The sequence below is a fragment of the Trichomycterus rosablanca genome, chromosome 25 (assembly GCF_030014385.1).
Source record: "Trichomycterus rosablanca isolate fTriRos1 chromosome 25, fTriRos1.hap1, whole genome shotgun sequence".
In the NCBI taxonomy this organism is placed as follows: Eukaryota; Metazoa; Chordata; class Actinopteri; order Siluriformes; family Trichomycteridae; genus Trichomycterus; species Trichomycterus rosablanca.
Window position 1 is genome coordinate 18,452,049 of NC_086012.1, and position 19,629 is coordinate 18,471,677.

Sequence of the window (19,629 nt, forward strand, 5' to 3'; positions counted from 1 at the left end):
CAAAACCTCACCAAGCAGTGACCTGTTCCTAACCAGCTGCTCCAGATGGATGGCTACTACTGGTACAACACCAGTACTCCCATGACATGTCACAGAAGAGGCTCACCCACCACCACCCTAATAAAACCGTCCTTATGGAAATACTTCAGGGTTTTTAACGCCACACCCGAGCGAGCGAGCGATCGCCGAGGGTTCGAGCCGTACCTGTCCGGAGATGAAGTAGGTGTGGCCCTGAGAGTTCGGCGAGAACTGAAGCTGCTGCTGAGGAATCATCATCATCTGTGACGAGGGCGGGTAGACGTGAGGGGGTGGGACGGGGCGCGGCGCGTTACTGGCCGCCACCCGCGGGGCGTTGCTAGACAGACCGCCCCGGTTGGCGTAATATGGCTGCAGGAAGACAGAAAAACAAGAGTCGGACTTTAAAGAGAGCGTACGTTTTCCCTCCACGTACAGACGATCATTCAGCGAGAGAGGACGGAGGGTCTCGAAATCTGACGAAACCAGTGGTGCAGTGGAAGCTGAGCGGTTATGAGACTGGACTAACCATCAGAAGATCGCTGGGTCAAGACCCACCAATGCCAAGCCTCTACTCTCAATTGCGGTGCCAGAGCCCGGCATGCCTACTTCAGCTTTTTACCCCCAGCATGGCACCAGTCCAGACAAGTGGCACCACTAGGACCTGAACTTCGGTGCCTGTGGTGGTCACAATTTATCTGTGGCGAGTTCCTGCCAATTAGCCTTTAATATCAGAAAATGACCAACAGTTAGAGCAACTGAGGGTTAAAGGCTTTGCTCAAGGGTCCAACAGTGCAACCCTGCACATTCTGATCAGTCCAGTACCCCAACTGCTGAGCTACCATCACCATGCGTTCCGATACCAACAACCTGCTGCAGACCCGAGACTCCTGACACACTGTTCCCCTGGTTCAAAGGAACCTCGGAGGACAGGGTGGTATGGTATATTTGGGGTGCTAATGCATGCACTTGGGTTTGGGCTTTATTCATTCTGCATTTACAAACAAACAAGCAAGCATACAGAGAAGGCAGGGCGGGGCAGGCAGGGATTTAGGGGATGGTCAGAAAGAAAGAACAAAGAGGAACCAGAGAGGCGTTTACCTGCAGCGACCTGAATCCACCCTTCAGCAGCAGCAGCACACATCAGAGGACAGAGCAGAGAAAGCGCAGGAGAGAAGGAGGACACACCAAGCAGCCGTTAATCGGTTAGCCATTAGAAGCAGACGCTAACAAAGCGGGCGCGTGCAGCGCTCCCTAAAACACTTCACGTTAAATAGGTGCGACTCTCTGAGGACGACTAGCACATCTAGGAACGGTCACTCATTTTCCCCCCAGACTGAATGAAGAACCGATGCTTAAAACAAACTGTAGTCCAGAACATTCAGTGCACGACTGCCCGAACACTGGTTAGTTTTAAACCCACTCGGTGAAACTGGTTAGTACCGGTTGGTGCAAACTGGGAGGACAAGCGGGACAGTAAGGGTCAAGAAGAAAGAAAGAGAGAACAGAATGGTCCTGGAATCTCCCCACTGGTTCTAAAACCCACATCAACGCACTAATCTCAGAGCGGTCTGAGCAAACAGCTCTACAGCTATAAATAATGCATATTATTAATTTTATGCGCTTATTGAACCACTATGTGGTCAAATCCGAAAGCCATACATACAAGTGGGTGGGTTGTTTTGCTACACTACCACAATAAAAGTGAATAAAACAAACAGAATCACGTGTAAATCACACCGAGATGAAAGTACCTGTCTGGGTTGAGGTGCGGAGTTCATTTGTGGAGGTGCGAAGACGACAGAAGTGGGCTGACCAGGGGGGTAAGCAGGCTAGAGGGGTCAGAGATTAGGGTTAAAATCAAACGTCATCGAGGTGGGATTCAAACAAACAGCCACAAATTAGCGCTAAAGCCTGACACACTGCTGAGCTGCGTAAATCTATGAAGAAGCGACGCGTTAACACTGCTCACGTCTTTCTGTTGGAAGGCGGAATCGCTCACAGTCCAAATCCTATAGGGTACCACATTGTTTCCTACACATATATAGATACAGCCATATATACCGACATGCCGCAAGGGTTCAGATAACATTAAGACCCTCAGTTCTCACCTGCGTTAGTCCTGGTGAGGGGGCGGGGTGCGGGACGGACGGCGGTCCTGTGATAGGCTGTGGCGGTTTATTCATTTCCTGTGGTTCTGCATGAGGGGCTCTCGAACCTGCCTGCCAAACTAGATCAGATACAGACAAGCTATGGAAGGTATATATGTATTCCAGGAACATACAGAGGAACACCGAGTATGTATTTTATTTAAATAAAAGGTAAGGACAACATGTCGTACCTGTGAGCGTGTTCTTCTCTTGCAGCAGGGTTCCTGTGTAGTGTGCTCTTCAATCTGTACACAAAAACAAACAAAAAGAAAAAATTATATTCAATTGTTCGTACTTCAATGTCTCGGAAGTATCTGGACGTTTTGGTTTCCGATTTATTAAAATGACTCGGTCAGATCAGCTGGCTTGTGAGCATAAAGAAATATTCACACAAACACAATTATTTTTGGAAGCTACGGTCCGAGTACAGGGTCAGTCACCAGGGTTGAAGAACTTGCTCAGGGGCCCAACCGTGACTGCCTGAGGAGGCCAGGATTCCCAACCCTTATTCTTCAGATTAAGGGGTCAGAACCGTACACCCTGAGCCTGCACTAACCCTGAAAAACAGCTCTCCTGCTAGTCAACACCACGGCTAAAGCAAACATGATGGACTCCTGGGCTAAACTGGCAGGTTCATGGAGACGAGATTAGATCAAACTACTTCCACGTTTCGGTTGTTCTTTATTGTGCTGAATTACTGCACCACATGTCGGACAAGGCGTGTGATAGTCTGCGGTTCTTCTCAGTCACGATGGGGGTCTGTAGCAGTGGAGGACGTTACAATTGAGGGAAGTGAAAACAACTAGATTAGGAGGATTAAACCGTTATACATGGCACATGTGTCTGAGTGTAATGGTGTATAATAACGGAGTGTCTGTAATGGTAGTGGTGAGGGTGGGGGTTCACAGCGTACTGATAACAGGGTGGACCCCACCCGTACACTTTCTCTTAGTACATAGAGTCTTAACACTTAGCAACAGACTATAGAGAGAACTACAAAAAATAAAACCTTCTAATGCTACTGACTGTCAAAACATGAAAAAGATTTCAGGTTTGATGTCTGAGACTTTAGTGAACGTAAAATAATGAATAATCAAAGATACTTAATTAGCAGCCACTTAATTAAGCAAAAACATTTATTCCATTTTACCTTTCATCCAGCTGAGCTTTTTCTAATGGCAAACATTTTACATTATCAGCATGAATGACACTGACTTGATTATATACTACATAAACACATAAATGTTTAATTTTTGTAGTCAAATCTCGGTCTAAAAACTACACATCCCATGAGCACCTGCTCTTTAGCCAACCAGCCATCGTATCTACTAGCGATATCTGCCTTTTTCCAAGTAGTGAACCAGGGGCGCGTTCTAAATCAGCCAACTGCACACTACAAACTACATAGGGTACACTACCAAGAACATAGTAGTTATGGATTTGGGACGCACCCATCCCGTTGTTACAAAGAAATTGAGATGTTTTTGTGGTTTCTTTTTAAGTAAACCTATTCAACATTAAAGTAAGTGTAACAGAACTACTAAACAAATGATAATAGACTTAGTTTAGATTTTTACAGCTTTTTGTCGCAGTGTTTTATCTGTCTAGTTACCCGCACGAGACGATGTAATCCGATTGGTCCTCATCCTTGCGGTGCTCGAAATGATACGAGTTCTCGTCCATAAAAGAACTAAACTTTGACGACATCAGCCAACCTAAAGACGCGTCAAAAATTGAACACGCGGATATTATTTTATTTAAGTATTAATAATAATTTTCCAATTTAAACACAATTCAAACGACAACCAGTGCCGCGATTGTGAAGGTCCTATTGACACAGAAATACCCGGATAAAACGGTGTTACCCGATTGGTCCTCATTCCCGAGTTGCTCGAAGGGATATGTAGTTCGCATATACAGAAAGAACTACATTTTCTCAAACGACACGTACAGAGTGTAAATAAAGTGCATAAACTAAACGATTCGACGCGTAAACGTTTCACAAACCAAAACGAATCAAATAAACATTCAGGAGTACAATAATTTCTGTCAGATTTACCTCAGTTACTGAATAAATTTAGGAATTGGGCTCTGAGGTAAACCGGAGCGCGAGATGGTGCCGAGCGTCAGCTCACGTGCTGAATTGACATTTCAAATTTTAACGGAAAATTAACGATTCATTCAGAGCTAAAACGGTAAAAGCGAAGTCTTCTGTGTATTTAGTTTATTAATTTATTATAAAATAGCTGTAATCGACGTAAAAAGGTAAGTTTGGCAAGTCAGGTTGGTTTTTAACATGACTGGGTTAAAGTGTGGCGAGCTGGTTAAAGCTAGTAATCTATAGAGAGATAGAGATGTGTCCACATAAGACGGAGTAAAATATTGTAATTATTTGGTGGTCTTTAATACACATTACTTCATCATAATATAAACCATAAACCATAAACCTAATCATGGTCATCAATGTATTCACCATTAAAGTTACAGTATGTAAATTCTGTGTTAGAAACCAATGATGTGAGCTGACAAAAACCCAATGGTGTCAATTTAGTCAGGTTTAGGTGCTACACTTAATATTGGTAGAAATTTGGTAAAACTAATTTCAAATGAGACTTATAGCCTAAAATAACCCAATTTCTTAGTGGTCATGCACTGGGACCAGTTATTTTAACCATTAAAGCTGCAGTATGTAACATGTGTTGGGTCTCAATAGTCAGGGTGGACTTGACAGATTTTCTAAATTTCTAAATTAAATCCCCTTTTGGTAATAAAATTAACAGCAATAAACTATCACACCAATTTAATGTGTGAATACAGTTAGTTAAAGTTCAAATTTTGACACTAATCTGTTTAATCTAACCCTATTCTTAATGTCCACCATTGCAGAGAACATCTTGGCTGGGCGCTCAACAGGTACCATTGCAGTGTCTGAGGGATAGAAGGACACTAGACGTGGAAGAATACACAAGGTAAAGTGTGTTCTTTTATACTGTTAAGGCTTTGCATGAATCCACCGCTGGCCTGGGTGAAAAGAAGCAGGTTCGGCTGTACACAGCCGGCAACATACTGGGTGAACACGACTTGCAGTTAGCTGAAAGGCTGAAATAAGTTATTTGAATCTGTACATGGTTGTTTATTATATATATTAAGTAAAATGAGTAAAAACAGACTCGGTTTTACATACCGCGGCTTTAATCCGACATGGCTGTCAGTGGTTAATCATCAAAATGAGATCACGATCATGTTCAATTCTTTACCTTCACTTTCAACATGAGGTGTGAGATTGTGCAACAAGCAATCCGTTCCAGTTGGTAACAAGCTGGGTTGCCAACTGGAAGGTCATGGGTTCGAATCACAGCTCGTTGGGCCATTGAGCAAGGCTCTAAACCTTCTTGGATCCAGGAGCGCCATACAACGACTGCCCTAGCACCCTGACCCCAGTGCTATTTGGAAAATGTACACGTGTGGATGTACATGAGACATATAACCCTAACCCTAACCCTAACCTGCTCACACTTCCATTACACACCAGTGCTTACATTAGTATTTGTAGTTTCTACTGCAGTGTTTAGAATTAAACATACATTTCTAATGGAGTTAAGAGATTAAAATCTGTTAGATTTTGATTATGGAGATTCCAGGTTAACACATTTTGACACGAGCATAAATATTGTACTAACTAACCCCTAAACACAGCCTGCAGTCATTAATCCTGCCAGTGAGGTCTCCACATCTACACCTGCATAAGAGTTCCATACTGCAGCTTTAATGCTCAGTGTAATCACTCAGACCTGATGCATGGTGCACATGTGGACGGTTCAGTGACTCAATGATAAGTGGTGTCAACATATATATATATATATATAAATAAATAAAAGGGCAAATCACGACTCATGAATATCACTGCTGAGCTGATAGAGTTAAATAAATATACAGACATGCATGTGTGTAATATATTCATTCACATATTGAACAGGTTTCCATGCAATCATCTTACAAATAGACATGAATGAGGCATGGAATGGTCAGTACAGGGCACTAATGCTGATGACATGGTTACATAAATACTATATAATAAAAGTATTATAATACTTAGGGAATATTAGACAGAAGTAAAGCTGATGAAGGAGCAGTATGGCAGTAAGTCAGGCCCTCACTAGCGTTAGCATTAGCATTAGCATAGGCGGTGGATGGAATTACTCACCGGTGTCACAGGCGAACAGCAAAAGTTTAAAGCAGCTTTAAATCGATTTCTACACGTTTCATCCACGCCAGCACAGAGGTTCGGTTCCGACCGGCTCAGTTCGGCTTTATTGGGTGAGAAAGGTCGCTCTCAGCCTGCTGTCACTTCAGCTTTTTATCCCCACTAGCGTGCAGAGGCCAAAAAAGTGGCGATAAGCTGTAAAAAAGGAATAAATAGAGTTTCCAGCAGGAGCTACAAAGTGCCCGGTCGGCCCCAGATCGAACCCCTGGACTTGAGGTCCATGTTTAAGGCGCGGATGGTGACGGATTACCGGTAAAGTAACACACAGGTCTGATCAGAGTCGGATTATAGCAGAACCATTCGCACCCCGAGAGTCCGCGCAGCCGGACAGAGCACGCATTTTCTTATCACACCCGTTTCCACACTGAGCCCGCCCTGCTCCACGGTGATTGGCTGCGTAAGGATACGAGCCTGTAACTGATTGGCTACAATCATAGTACTGAAATACGTTCGTATATACAGTAAGTTTACATTTACGGCATTTAGCGGACGCTTTAATCCAAAGCGACTTACAGTATTGTGGTAGTATACTGTCTGAGCAATTAAGGGTTAAGGGCCTTGCTCAAGGGCCCAACAGTGGTAACCTGGCCGTGGTGGGGCTTGAACCGACAACCTTCTGATTACTGGACCAGTACCTTAACCACTAGGCTACAGCTGCCCTTAAAGTTTTATTTATTATAATTTTAACACACACTTAAGCACCATTCATGACAGGACGGGTCGTTACTGCTCACACAAGATTCATCAGTTCAGGTTTAATATCAAACACACTCATGGACAATTTTGTATCTCTAATTCACCTCACTTGCACATCTTTGGACTGTGGGAGGAAACCGGAGCTCCCGGAGGAAACCCACACGGACACAGAAAAGACCCGGACCGCCTCACCTGGGGATCGAACGCAGGACCTTCTTGCTGTGAGGCGACAGTGCTACCCACCGTGCCGCCCTGCCGTCCTCGTAGATAAGTACGTAAATAAATAAACATACAAATCAATTAATACTTTAATTTCTGTGGTGGCTTGGTGGTTAAGGTATTGGACTAGTGATCAATAATCTGCTTCATGTCCCACCACTGCTGGGCCCTTAGGCAAGGCCCTTAATTCTCAGTTGCTTGGATTGTAGTCTGTCACAATTGTAAACTGCTCAGGACAAAACCGTCCGCTAAATGCTGTAAACATATTTAGTTTAGTTATTTAGTAATACTGGACACGTCACGTATCAATGGTTCACACAATCTGATTTTACAATGTGATCCAAAGTTCTATACATTTGATTTCATGTACTGAGTGGTGTGTATGATTTCAAAACCTTTCATACAACCGGGAGCAGTTACAAGCAGCAAATCCACCCTCTGCACACATTTCAGTAATACTATAGTTGCAAAAACACTAGAGCTGTAGTAGGAATGCAGACTGAACAACGCATTTAGAGGCACCCAAAGAATGTAAAACATTCTAAATTACATAATGGTTTAGTGGGTGCCAACCAGCACAGCAACACGGGTCCTGGAAAACTGAGTCAAATTCCTATGCAGAAGGTGGATTTGTTTGTCTACTGCAAATTTGCATGAGATATTGTAGAGTAAAAGAGAATGTGTGACTTCTCCAGTGATGCCAATAACTGAATAACCTGCATAATCTCTCTTTTTTTACCTGTTTATAGTTTGGGGGAAACCAGGTGTCCATAAATTTCTGCATTAGTGGCACCAAAGCAAGTGAAACGAACCTTTAACTCAGTGTCGATTCACTGCAAGCGTCCAATCAGAGGCCTCCTCGTGATTCTAACTGCAGCCAATCCTAGAGCGGGTGGGCGGGACTTGTGAAGACGGGTGGGAATAATAACTAAGGTGGCTGAATAAGCCGCATGTGTAGTTCCGGGTTAAACCGGTCAGAATAAAAGCTGTATAGATGCTTCCGGGGTATAATTCTTCCATACACATGAGCAGCATGTTATGTGAGACTTTTATATAAAATATATATATATATATATATATATATATATATATATATATATATATATATATAAAATATAAAAATACATCTGCAGAATTACAGTATAATCTATACACAGTGGAAACGAATTCCATTTATTGTATCAACTTGTGCTGTTTAAATAAAAGGAAATAAAAAGAAAAATATTCATCAATCATTTTAAAAGTATAAAGACTGTGGAGATGAGCACAGGTGGATCCTGCTGTCCAAGACCTAAAATTCATATTTGTTTTAAAAGTAGGCTTGTACGTTAGTGACTACCGTGTTTATACAGAATAAAATGTCCAACTTTACCTTTAATTCATCACATTTATATTTATATTACTCATTTATTCATTGTCTGTTTTACTACGGCTTCATTCTGGTCAGGGTTTATCAGACGCTTTTATCCAAAGTGACTTCCAGTCCACATTGAATGCAATTTAAGCAATTGAGGGTTAAGGGCCCTGCTCAAGGGTCCAACAGTGGCAACTTGGTGGTGGTGAGGCTTGAACCAGCGATTTTCTAATAACTAGTCAAGTATTGTAACCGCTGAGCTATCACTGTTGTGGGTCTGATTGGGTGGAGGGTAGGAAACACCCTGGACAGTTCGCCAGTTCAGAAGGCGCACACACACACACACACACACACACACACACACACATTTAGGGCAACTTTTAGTAGGTACAATTGTCCTGACTGCCTTTGACTTGTGGGAGGAAACCGGAGCATTCGGAGGAAACCCACACAGACACGGGGAGAACATGCAAACTCCACACCAGCTGCTGAATTGAACCCAGGTCCTTCTTGCTGTGATCAGGCTGCCCAATATTTATGTTAGCCTGAATGTGTTTTTATAAATAACACGAATATAAATGTTTGTTCATAAAGATTTGTCATGTTTCAGTTACGGTACTGGACTAGTAATCAGAAGGTCACTAGCTCAAGTCTCACTGTTGAGCACAACCTCTCAACCCTCAATTGCTTGATTGTATTCTGTCACAATTGTTTGTACTTTTTGATTAAAGCATCAGCTGAATACTGTAAATTTTTAAACAGTGTAGATAAGAAGGCGCTCGAGGTCGAGTTCTGAGTCTCACCGGTACCACCGACCTGTTCGGGTCCTAACAAACACGTCTAATCATGTTTGGGGGAGAAAAGACTGGATGGGAATTACATGATCGTCCCGCTGTCTGGTTCAGGTACTTGCACTTGCCGTGGAGGATTAAGAATCCAGCACTGGATGTGGTAAAGAAACGATTACACGATCGTCGTCGGAGGCCTACGCTAACCCTAAGCTGCAGTCCTCTTCAACAAGCAACAGGGGGAGCCAGAGTACAGGGAACACAATATATCCAAATTTAGACAAAAATGGGAGCATAATTCATTAAAATAAACACACACACACACACACACACACACACAGAGAAATATAGATTTGTACGGGTTTATTTCACACAGTTTTGTGGTAAAGCGTAACAGCAGTAAGAAAGTTAAACTCTGAAAAGCATCAGCAGCAGGTGAATGAAGAACATGTTAAAGAATAAACAGTCGGCTTTCCTAGGATGTTTCGGTGCGTTTGAGTTGATCAAAGGTAATGTTGGTCCCTCACTGTCTTTTTTTTTGGCAGGAGTGGATGGAACAGGCCTGCTCCAGTTCTGCAGAGACGAGACAGAACATTAAGCATTAAACACACATTTATTTATTTATTTATTTATTTATTTATTTATTGAGTAAGCTAAAACTGCAGTGATGTAATGAGTGTATCTCTGTAGAAGTAGAGCGTCTAAATAATCTGATTATGAGTTCAGGTCTGATTAGAATCCTCTCTACTGAGGAGCTGATCAGGTAGGTAGTGGGGAGCAGGTACTCTATAAGCACATACAGTAGGTACATGTAGGTGATGAAGGGTTCATACCTGACTGGCCCTGGGCACACTGGCGCAGATTGTCCATAACGCTCATGTAGTCTTTACCCAGGAACTCTGTGTAGGTTTGTGCTGCTGAAACCTCTCTGAGACACTGAGTCGAGTCCTTAAATAGTAGGTGACGGCCGCCCTCGGAGCTGAACATTTTAAAGGCGCCGTCAGGGCTGGAACTGCCGAACTTGGCCTAAAATACGAATAAATATCAGTGTCGTATTAGTCTGTATATTTATTTATTCACTCATTGGGAAATAAGCAGTCCATCACAGGGCAGACACACACACACACACACACACACAGGGTAATCTCTAGTATCTCCACTGGCCCGGCTGCATTGTACTGCACCAGCGACCTCTACTGGTCACGGTATAGTACAGAGAGCGTAGGCTGTCGATCAGCCGATAAGAAAAAAAAGGTGTGTGCTAGCCTGCAGCCTCTCTCGGTAGCGCATGCACTGTAGGAACTGCAAAGGGGAATTGGATATGACTTAAATGGGAAGTAAAAGGTGTAAAAATAAAATGAAAATTGTTCCCTGTCTGTGTGTGTAATCCTATATGCTCATTTCTCAGCGTTGTGTGAGAGAAAATGTTAATTTACTCTAGAAGTATTAATACATAATTAATTACTACTTAGGAAATGTAGATGTCATGATTGCCAGTAGTTATATTCCAAGAACACTGCTACAGTAGAATCCTACAAGGTCACCAACAAGAGTATATAAAGATGTTTATTTTTTCATTAAGGGTTTTTCCACCACAGTTGGTACTCACCTGCTGATCTTTGAGTAAGGACACCACGCTGCTGCGACTCTCCGGACGAGTGACGACGGCGTGAGCCGGAACTTTAGCTAAATTACACGCCTCGTAATTCTGAACCTCATCGGTTTTACCCGGACAGACGAGCTGGAACTCGGAGGATTTTAGCTTGGAAGCCCAGCCTGCTCCCTTACCTACAGGTCAAACATTTACATACATGTAAGGAACACGTCTGTCATGGTAAACGTTTCTGCAACCGTTCTTTTTCTGTGACTGAATGACTAGAACACATACCATTAAAAAGTTCTTTATTTATTCGTTTTTTCCCTTTTTTAACTAGTTTAACTAGTTGTGTCCAGTTGGGGTTTGTTTTCTCATTGCTGCCACCACCCTCATCTCTGATCAAGAAGGGCCGAGGATGTCTGGGGCGAGGTCTGCACCCCTTGAATGCCCTGAACACGTACTTGTTTGATTTTAAAAAAATTTGACTTGAAACCAAAACTCTGGTTGGACCTTTGAACACTTTACTTTACATAACTGGTGAAGTTCAGGCAGATTTGTTTGTTTTACTGGCACAGACTTTTTAGTTCAGTCGGACAGTGGTGATCTAGTGGGTGGAGCTTCAGGCCACAGAATCGGAAGGTTGTGGGTTTGAACCCCAGCTCTTTATTGCAGCCTCTGTTGGGCCGTTTTGGCTCAAGGGGTGCTGCACTACTAATCCGGCTTCCAAACGCTGTTGCTACAACGCACCAGGTCCTGAGCATGTTCTTGCTGATGTAAAGCTTGCTCAACTGTGGACAGTGACACTATACGAATGAAGATGAAGAGAGATCAGACTCACCGTCAGTATTTTCCAAAACAGTGCTGTGTTTAACAAAGGCCACATCGCCTTTCTCAGCCAAACATCTGCAAAATAAAATACGCACAGTTTTAGGTAACACTGAATCGTCTCGTAGCTCGTAGCTCGTAGCTCGCTGTGCGTAAATCAGTTCTGTTTCAAGAGCTCGTTAGACTGGGCATCTAGCAATGTAGTTATCCTAATAACGCTATTAAATAAACCCTAATAAAGTTTTCTATCAGGACAACTTGGTCTTTGTAGATTAAATAAAATGTGAAATCTTTTCATCTTTTAATTTTACAAGTTGAATGTTCCTCTCAAACGTCCAGCCCCAGAGGGCGGTGGCATCTCACCTGTAATAGGTACATAGTTACGTTTGGGTGCTGATAGTTCTACTGGTAACACTGTCGACCTACACACTGCTACGATCAGGGCACGAACGTTCAGGCTTGCCCTTTAACCCCATTAAAAGGTGAACGCACGTGAGTGATGTGGACGGTACCTGAAGGCTCCATCGTAGCCGTAATAACGCTCGTTGGTGTTGGCTTTGCATATGTACTGTGTTCCCTGGACCCCCTCGCCTCCGATACACAGTTTACACATGGTGGAATTAGGTTCAGCACCAGGGGCGCAGCTCTCGCTGAAGTACGTAGCTGTGAGGAACACACACACACACACACACACACACACACACACACACTTATATATATATATATATAACCCGTCAGATCTACATGGTAAGACAGGAAAAATGCTTGATATAATATATAGCACAATGTACAGACAAAAGTATGTTGATAACCCTCCTTAATACTGAATTCATGTGTTTCGGCCACGACAGCTGCTACCAGGTGTAATAAATCAATCATATAAAGGAAATTATATGCTTCCAACTTGCAGCAAGGTCCGTTCCTGTTCCAGCATGAAGAACAGCTCAGTTAACCAAGAAACTCCCGACCTCAGCCCCACTCAACAGCTCTGGGATGAACAGGAACATCAACTACTCAATCAGCACCCAGTCATACAAATCTTTGGACTGAAAAGGCACAAATTCCCATAAGCAGACATACTTCAAAATCTTTAAGTTGTGCTAGCTGAAAAGGTCTCTCTATTTTACTACAGTTTGTTTTGGAACTGGGACGTCCGACCGGCTCACATCAGGCGTCCGAATACTTTTGGCGTGAATATTTATGGAAGATGTTTGGGTTCATACTTACAGAAGTCACAATTGCTGGGATCATTGTGCAGGAGACCCATGGGGATGTTCCAGCCCGCGGTGCGTCCCACACCGGTGTGACACGCCTTCTTGCCCTTCAGAGTCTCCCAGGTCAGGCCGGAGTTCTTGCGCACCACGGCGACCGCGAAATACGACGAGGCGTCTGAGAGGAGCGAGAAGCACGCAGGTCAGTTTCAGTTCAGGTTCAGATCAGAACAGCTGATTAATGTTCTGTAATAAAGGTTCCACACTGGGTATATACTCAAGAGGAACCTTTTAATGCAGAGGTGGGAAACCTCAAGGGTCACCACAGGGGTGGAGGTGCTAGTGTGATTAGACTACAGCGCGGCCCGAGAACCTTAATTAACCACATGACTTTAAATTATGTTCAAATCTCCACGACTGCAGCTACTCAGACAGAGAACAAGAATAAAAAAGAGTTTCACCTGAATCAGCCGCATCACACTTCACTGTAGAGAGAAAAACAGAATTACACTGTTAACTGAGCAGTTTTACCCTGATTATATATTTATAACATCTTTAGAAATGTTTATAACACCTCATAAAGCTCAAACACAATCATTCATTTCTCAAATAATAAACTCAATGATTATCTGACGGCGGGGATAAAACCGTGCTTATATAGTAAAAAAGAACTACAGTTCCCATCATGCATTGCAAATCATAAATCATCTCTTTCGGCCGCTCCTGTGTATTTTTAGGAGTCTCCACACGCCACAGCGGCTCATTCTGGTCCCCACACCAGACTTCCCAGCACAAATTCCCATACACAGATTCACTTCAAAGTCTTGAGAGAAGCTTCACAGAAAAGAAGAGCGGCTCACGTAGAGGTCGCTCTGTTTTAATAGTTTGTTTTTGAAACGGGACGTCCGACAAGCTCAGGGTCAGGCGTCCCAATACTTTCAACCACATTGTGTATTTTCTCGTCCTTTCTAAGGGTGTGAAAACTTGAGTGCACTTGAGTGTGAAACCTGCTGGTCTGGAATGGTTGGTCCTGATCATGAAAATGAACAGGAGAGAAAGTTCTCGCTGTCCAGATTATTCTGATAACTCAGCGTCTCTGATCAGTGAGTTTTCTTTAGGATTTCTGTAGGATTAAATGATATTGAATTTGTCGTTGTTCGGATCTCTCGGTGCTTGATGAGACGTTATGTTACGTTATTATAACGGTTAAAGATCGAGAGTAAATTTGGGTTGCTTACGTTTATCGTACTGCTCCACCATGGCAGGCACCAGGCCGCACTTCCCGGCGGAGTACACCTGTCCTCCGTCGATGGTCATGGCGTCGGCTTCGTTCCGCTGCAGGAACACAGTTTTAATGAGACGGCTTTTATGGTGGAATGAAGGTGTGGCACATTACCATGTGGTACATTACCATGATCTTCCTGATGCAGTCGTCCACCGTGTCGGCCTTCTGGCATTCGATCATGGCGTTGCCCTGCTCGTCGGTGCTGGCGATCACCCACTCGTCACATTTCTTCTCTTCGGCGCGACCCACTGCACACCAGTGGATGGCCTGAGACTGGCCGTCTCTGCTGCTATCTGAGGAGGGAAACAAGTCCGTTATCAGCACAGGAGGTTCGTCATAGCCGGTTCCCATGCAGAGTTCAATATGTGGTTAAAATGAACTAGCAAACGTAAAGCACCCCCACAGCACATGCCCCCGTCCCAACTTTTTTTGGAGTCTGTTGGAGGCTGAATCCAATTCCAATCACGGGTTGTTGTTTTTATTTTACAAAATGTCCCAACTTTTCTGGAAATGTGGTTGATAGTATTCGTTAAGCGTCACCTTTAGTGAGGGAGCGGATGGTGGCCATGTACTCGGCTCCCAGGTACAGGAACGAGTCGGTGCTCTCGGGAAGCTTCATCAGGTCTTTGGTGGAGTCTTTGAACATCAGGTTTTTGGCTTCGCCCCCAGATGTGAAGAGACCCTTATCCTGAGGAAGAAAATGGAGAAATAATTGCAAAAGTAAACGGACGTCACCTCAAGCTTCCAGCAGAACTTCTGTAAAATAATTTCATCACTAATAGCATTAAAAAGTGCTCAGAACATGATGAGCCCAAGAGCGATGGCGAATACTGGACATTAATAAAAGCAAAATAATAATAATCAACACACATTTCCCATAAACGCAGAATTGATGCCTCTTATGATAAAACAATGATCATCTCGGATGGATGGGATGACTTTAGCTGACGTATTTATATACGTCTACATGCGTACAAGACAGAGGCAGAGCCGGGATTCAAACACACAAGCTTCCAGTCGGTGACCCACAGCTCTACCCGCTAGATCACCACAGTCCCAGTTACCACAGTCAGACCCTTGGCACAAGTGTCAACTGAACAAGCCATATTTTGATATTTATCAGATTCTTTACCTTGAGCGGGAGGAGGACATCGTAGATGTGTTTGGCCAGTACTTCGTCTTTGCGGCTGACCACGGCGTGAGCAGGGACCCGAGCCAGGTTGCAGGTTTTATACTCATCAGGGCTCTTCCTGGTGCCGTCCTTACACAGCAGCTCGTACTTCGCCTTATCAGGAGACACTACACAGGGCAGAGATGTTTTATAAGTTCAGGTCTAAATATAATATTTAGTTTTAGTCTTTCATTTAACTCTTCACATTTCAACACACATTGAATAGGCAGGTGTGTATGTATCATAATTGTATGATTACCAGGACGTGATTTAATTTCTCCAATTACCTTAAAATATAATAAAGAAGATAAAAATAATTATTTTGCTTACAGAGGACAGTAAGATGCTTCACAAAAGCGACGTCTCCTTTATCCTTCAGGCACCTGCAGGAATAAATAAGCTTACGTCAAATAAAACATTTACTATTATATGTAAACTGGTCCAATTCCTCACAGGGATTTAAGTTCAGTATTTATGCTACGCTATCAAATTTCCCAACCATTTTCCTGCTACTCATCCTCATTCCTACTTTTATTAACATGCAGCAAGAGTGTTTGCACTTTTGCTGGCCGGCTCTGGGTTAACGTTCAGCTCTCAGTCCTGCTCTGTCCCAGTTCTGTCCACTTTCTCCGCTCCGTCTGCGGATGCTTTTGTGTCTTTCATTTCTTACTTTGTTTCTGTTATTTTGGCCACTCTATTTATCTGCGCTTCTCCCTTTTTTACCTACACAATTGTTCTACCTTGATCAAGCTTCCTGCACTTGGCTTACTGCATTCTCAGTTTCAGTACAGCTGTAAAGGTGTTCTTACTGGAATGCTCCGTTGTAATCGTAGTAAGGCTCTCTGTGGGATCGTGAGCAGTCGCCGGCGCACAGTTTGCACAGGTCTTTGGGGGCTCCAGGAACGCAGCTGGCTGAGAAGAACTCCTTCACCGCTGCAAATCAACACAAGAACACGGAGGAAGAACAGTTATCAGATGTCGTGTAGAGCAGAGGGAACCGTTCTTAAGTGTGTGTATGCTGGGGGGGGGGTCACATAGAGCTTAGTGTGGCTCTCCAGACACGATAGGAACCCAACACAGGGTTGAATTATACACGTGTCTGTCAGAGCGGACGAGTGGTGATCTGGCCCTCCTTGGTCAGATCAGGGGTCGTTCAAGAGACAGCGGATTCACAATGGGGAATTGGAGATGACTAAATTTGGACAAATCCAGGAAAAAATGGAATCTTTCTATGCTTTGAGTCGATTCCACAAGATAATAATAATAATAATAATAATAAATAATACAATAATAATAATTTAAATAGTAACAATAATAATGTTAATAATATAAACAATAATAATAATAATATTATTAATAATAATGACATAATAATAACAATCATAATGATTATATTAACAATATTAAAATAATGATTACAATATAATAATAATAAATACTTTTATACTCACACCACACATAAAACACACAGGTTTATTTATTATTATTATTATTATTATTATTATAATTACTATTATTATTATTATTATTATTTATTATTACTATTATTATTATTATTACTATTATTTATTATTATTATTATTATTATTTATTATTATTATTATTATTATTTATTGTTATTATTTATTATTATTATTATTATTAATATTATTATTATTACAGCTTATTTATTTATTTTTTGTATTTTTAGATAAAAGGATATATATCAGTGAGCTGCTTACCCTCCTCGACAGGCTTGTCCTCGATGCCTTTCCATTGTATCTGGTCGTTGGCGAGCAGGGTACCGATAGGAATGTTCCACCCTGCGGTTTTACCCAAACCTGTGTGGCACGATTTCTTCCCGTGGAGTTGGTTCAGATTGAAGCCGCTTCCTTTCTTCACTACAGCAACAGCGTAGTAGCAGGTCTCCTCATCTACAACGTTATTAAACCATCACTCACATGAGACTGATGGGTTTTATTTAGTAATGATAAATAAATGTAATATTTTTATGTATTCGGGTTAGACTACCCTCGCCATAATGTTCAGCGATGATGGGGTGAAGTTCGTGAGGCATCAGGCCGGCTTTGTAAATGTCTCCTCCATCCAGAGTGATGGCGTCAGCTTCATCCGCCTGATCACACAGGTTACACAGGTCATAACATTTACATTATCAGCATTTAGCAGCACTTTTATACAAAGTGACTTACTTAGTTTTGAGGTTTAAGGGCCTTGTTCAAGGGCCCAACAGTGACAACCTGGCGACCTTTTGATTACTAGCCCAATACCGTAACCACTAGGCTACACCTGCCCTGAATTCCAAACTCATAAATCATATTTTACTGCAATAAATAAATGTAGATTTTACCTTGACAGCTTTGATGCATTCCATCGTTTTCTCGCGTTTTACACACGTCAGTACGTTCAGTTTTGTACATTTCTCCAGCTCCTGCTCGGACTTTAAACACCATCGAACCTTCCGATCCTTCACCCAAACAGCCTGCGCCAACGCTGCACCCACAACAAACACCTTCATACTACTGACTCAATCATACTGCTGCATGTGGTATTTATAATAAATATAATATTAATACTGCATGTAGTATTTATAGAGCATTAATAGTGCATGTGGTATTTAAAATAAATATATTATTTATAGAGTATATATAGTGCAAGTGGTATTTATAATAAATATAGTATTTATACTGCATGTGGTATTTATAATAAATATAGTATTTATACTGCATGTAGTATTTAAAATAAAGTATTTATAGTGCATGTAGTATTTAAAATAAATAAAGTATTTATACTGCATGTAGTATTTAAAATAAATATAGTATATATAGTGCATGTAGTATTTAAAATAAATATAGTATATATAGTGCATGTAGTATTTAAAATAAATATAGTATATATAGTGCATGTAGTATTTAAAATAAATATAGTATATATAGTGCATGTAGTATTTATAATAAAGTTCTGATATTTATAATAAATATAGTATTTAGATACATATAGTATACGTTGTATTAAATACTGTTAATAATACCATATGTGGTAAAAGCATATAGGGACAAAGTTACAATTTATTATAACAAAACTTTATTATAGTAGTAATAGAGTGTTTAGTAGTGATAGTGTATATAATAGTAATATTGGTATAATAAATTATATAGTAGTAATAGTACTATAATAACAACAACAGTGTATATAATAGTAACCATGTGTATATATAACTGTGATCATGTATGCAGAGTAATAATGTATAAAGCAGAAGTGTATCTAATAGTAATAGTGTATATAGTAGTAAGCATATATAGCAGTAATAGTGTATATAGTAGTAATATTGCTTATAATAATGATGAACGCAGTACTTTACCGAGGCATCCCAGGAAGGCGATGAGGAGATGAAGCTTCATGCTGGACTCTTGGAGGCAGCAGGCAGGGTGGGTTCGAGTCAGGGCCTCTTTTATAGGGAGCCTAGAGCCGAGGGGGCCGTGTGGGGACAGAGAGGGGGCGTGGGCTCTGTCCCAAATCACCCTGTACTCCCTACATCAGTACACTACTCAAAGTAAATAAATCATCCCTATGTAGCGCACTAGATGTTTAGCAGGACGTGGTTTGAGATTCAAAGGTGATTTTTCTTCTGGAAAGTTCCAGTTGCAGAGTCATTATTCCACTGTGACCCTGTCACACCAAGTTAGTGAACCCCTCAGACAGTCCCAGATTTCTGGATGAATTACTGATAAGACGTGGTCTGATCTTCAGCGCCCCAGTAAACGGCACTTCTAAAGTCTCTGTGTATTTGGGGGGAAGTTAGTCAACAACCAGAGAGCTAAAAGTTCACATGAAATCATTAAAAATGATACCAGTGCTGAGCTTTCTAGCCACATCTCAAAGTCTAAATCTTTCTTCTGTTGGTGTTTTGACAGCAATTCTGTGGATTTATTATCAGAACCTAAAACCAAACTGTGCAAAAAGCGGTGGGTTACTGCACACGTGTCGGAGGGTCAGGAGTGGAGGGAAATACGATCGAGGAATCGGATACGACTAAATTGGGAGGAAGATGCATTAA

At 41.9% G+C, this 19,629-nt stretch overlaps 2 protein-coding genes and 2 long non-coding RNA genes across 5 annotated transcripts in view; 2 read left to right on the plus strand and 2 right to left on the minus strand.

The window, feature by feature from the left end:
• The window catches only part of eif4g1a (eukaryotic translation initiation factor 4 gamma, 1a), a 24,574-nt gene extending 17,839 nt beyond the window's left edge, over positions 1 to 6,735 (minus strand). Inside the window, exons 1-5 of one of the 2 annotated variants that reach the window (XM_062988157.1) lie at positions 6,370 to 6,735; positions 2,357 to 2,410; positions 2,127 to 2,245; positions 1,770 to 1,847; positions 205 to 387 (exon numbers count right to left, since the gene is read on the minus strand). In XM_062988157.1, the coding sequence (XP_062844227.1) occupies positions 205 to 387; positions 1,770 to 1,847; positions 2,127 to 2,201 (336 nt within the window). In that variant the 5' untranslated portion in view covers positions 2,202 to 2,245; positions 2,357 to 2,410; positions 6,370 to 6,735. Of the gene's footprint in view, positions 1 to 204; positions 388 to 1,769; positions 1,848 to 2,126; positions 2,246 to 2,356; positions 2,411 to 3,777; positions 3,876 to 6,369 lie in introns of those variants that run through there. The other variant, XM_062988158.1, reaches the window with a different exon arrangement.
• LOC134302908 (uncharacterized) lies at positions 4,163 to 11,395 on the plus strand. The gene is made up of 3 exons (XR_010007595.1): positions 4,163 to 4,430; positions 5,052 to 5,134; positions 11,069 to 11,395. It is a non-coding gene; the product is annotated as an uncharacterized LOC134302908 (long non-coding RNA).
• On the minus strand, positions 9,835 to 19,018 carry tfa (transferrin-a). Its single transcript, XM_062988159.1, has 17 exons — positions 18,934 to 19,018; positions 17,923 to 18,065; positions 17,586 to 17,688; positions 17,297 to 17,488; positions 16,385 to 16,508; positions 15,906 to 15,958; positions 15,537 to 15,703; positions 14,945 to 15,092; positions 14,531 to 14,697; positions 14,358 to 14,454; positions 13,581 to 13,604; positions 13,136 to 13,297; positions 12,421 to 12,571; positions 11,922 to 11,986; positions 11,096 to 11,274; positions 10,320 to 10,512; positions 9,835 to 10,059 (listed from the first exon to the last, which is right to left on the minus strand). The coding sequence occupies exons 1-17, from the start codon at positions 18,971 to 18,973 to the stop codon at positions 10,010 to 10,012; spliced, it is 2,058 nt and encodes a 685-aa protein (XP_062844229.1). The 5' UTR covers positions 18,974 to 19,018; the 3' UTR covers positions 9,835 to 10,009.
• On the plus strand, positions 13,231 to 17,927 carry LOC134302909 (uncharacterized). Its single transcript, XR_010007596.1, has 2 exons — positions 13,231 to 13,321; positions 17,266 to 17,927. It is a non-coding gene; the product is annotated as an uncharacterized LOC134302909 (long non-coding RNA).
• Positions 19,019 to 19,629: the final 611 nt, after the last annotated feature.

Coding starts and splice junctions, on each gene's coding strand:
- tfa (XM_062988159.1), bottom strand. CDS start 18,973: ATGAAGCTTCATCTCCTCATCGCCTTCCTGGGATGCCTCG. Junction 14,698..14,944: donor CATCCGCTCCCTCACTAAAG/GTGACGCTTAAC, acceptor TTCCCTCCTCAG/ATAGCAGCAGAGACGGCCAG. Junction 11,275..11,921: donor TGTTTTGGAAAATACTGACG/GTGAGTCTGATC, acceptor TTTGACCTGTAG/GTAAGGGAGCAGGCTGGGCT.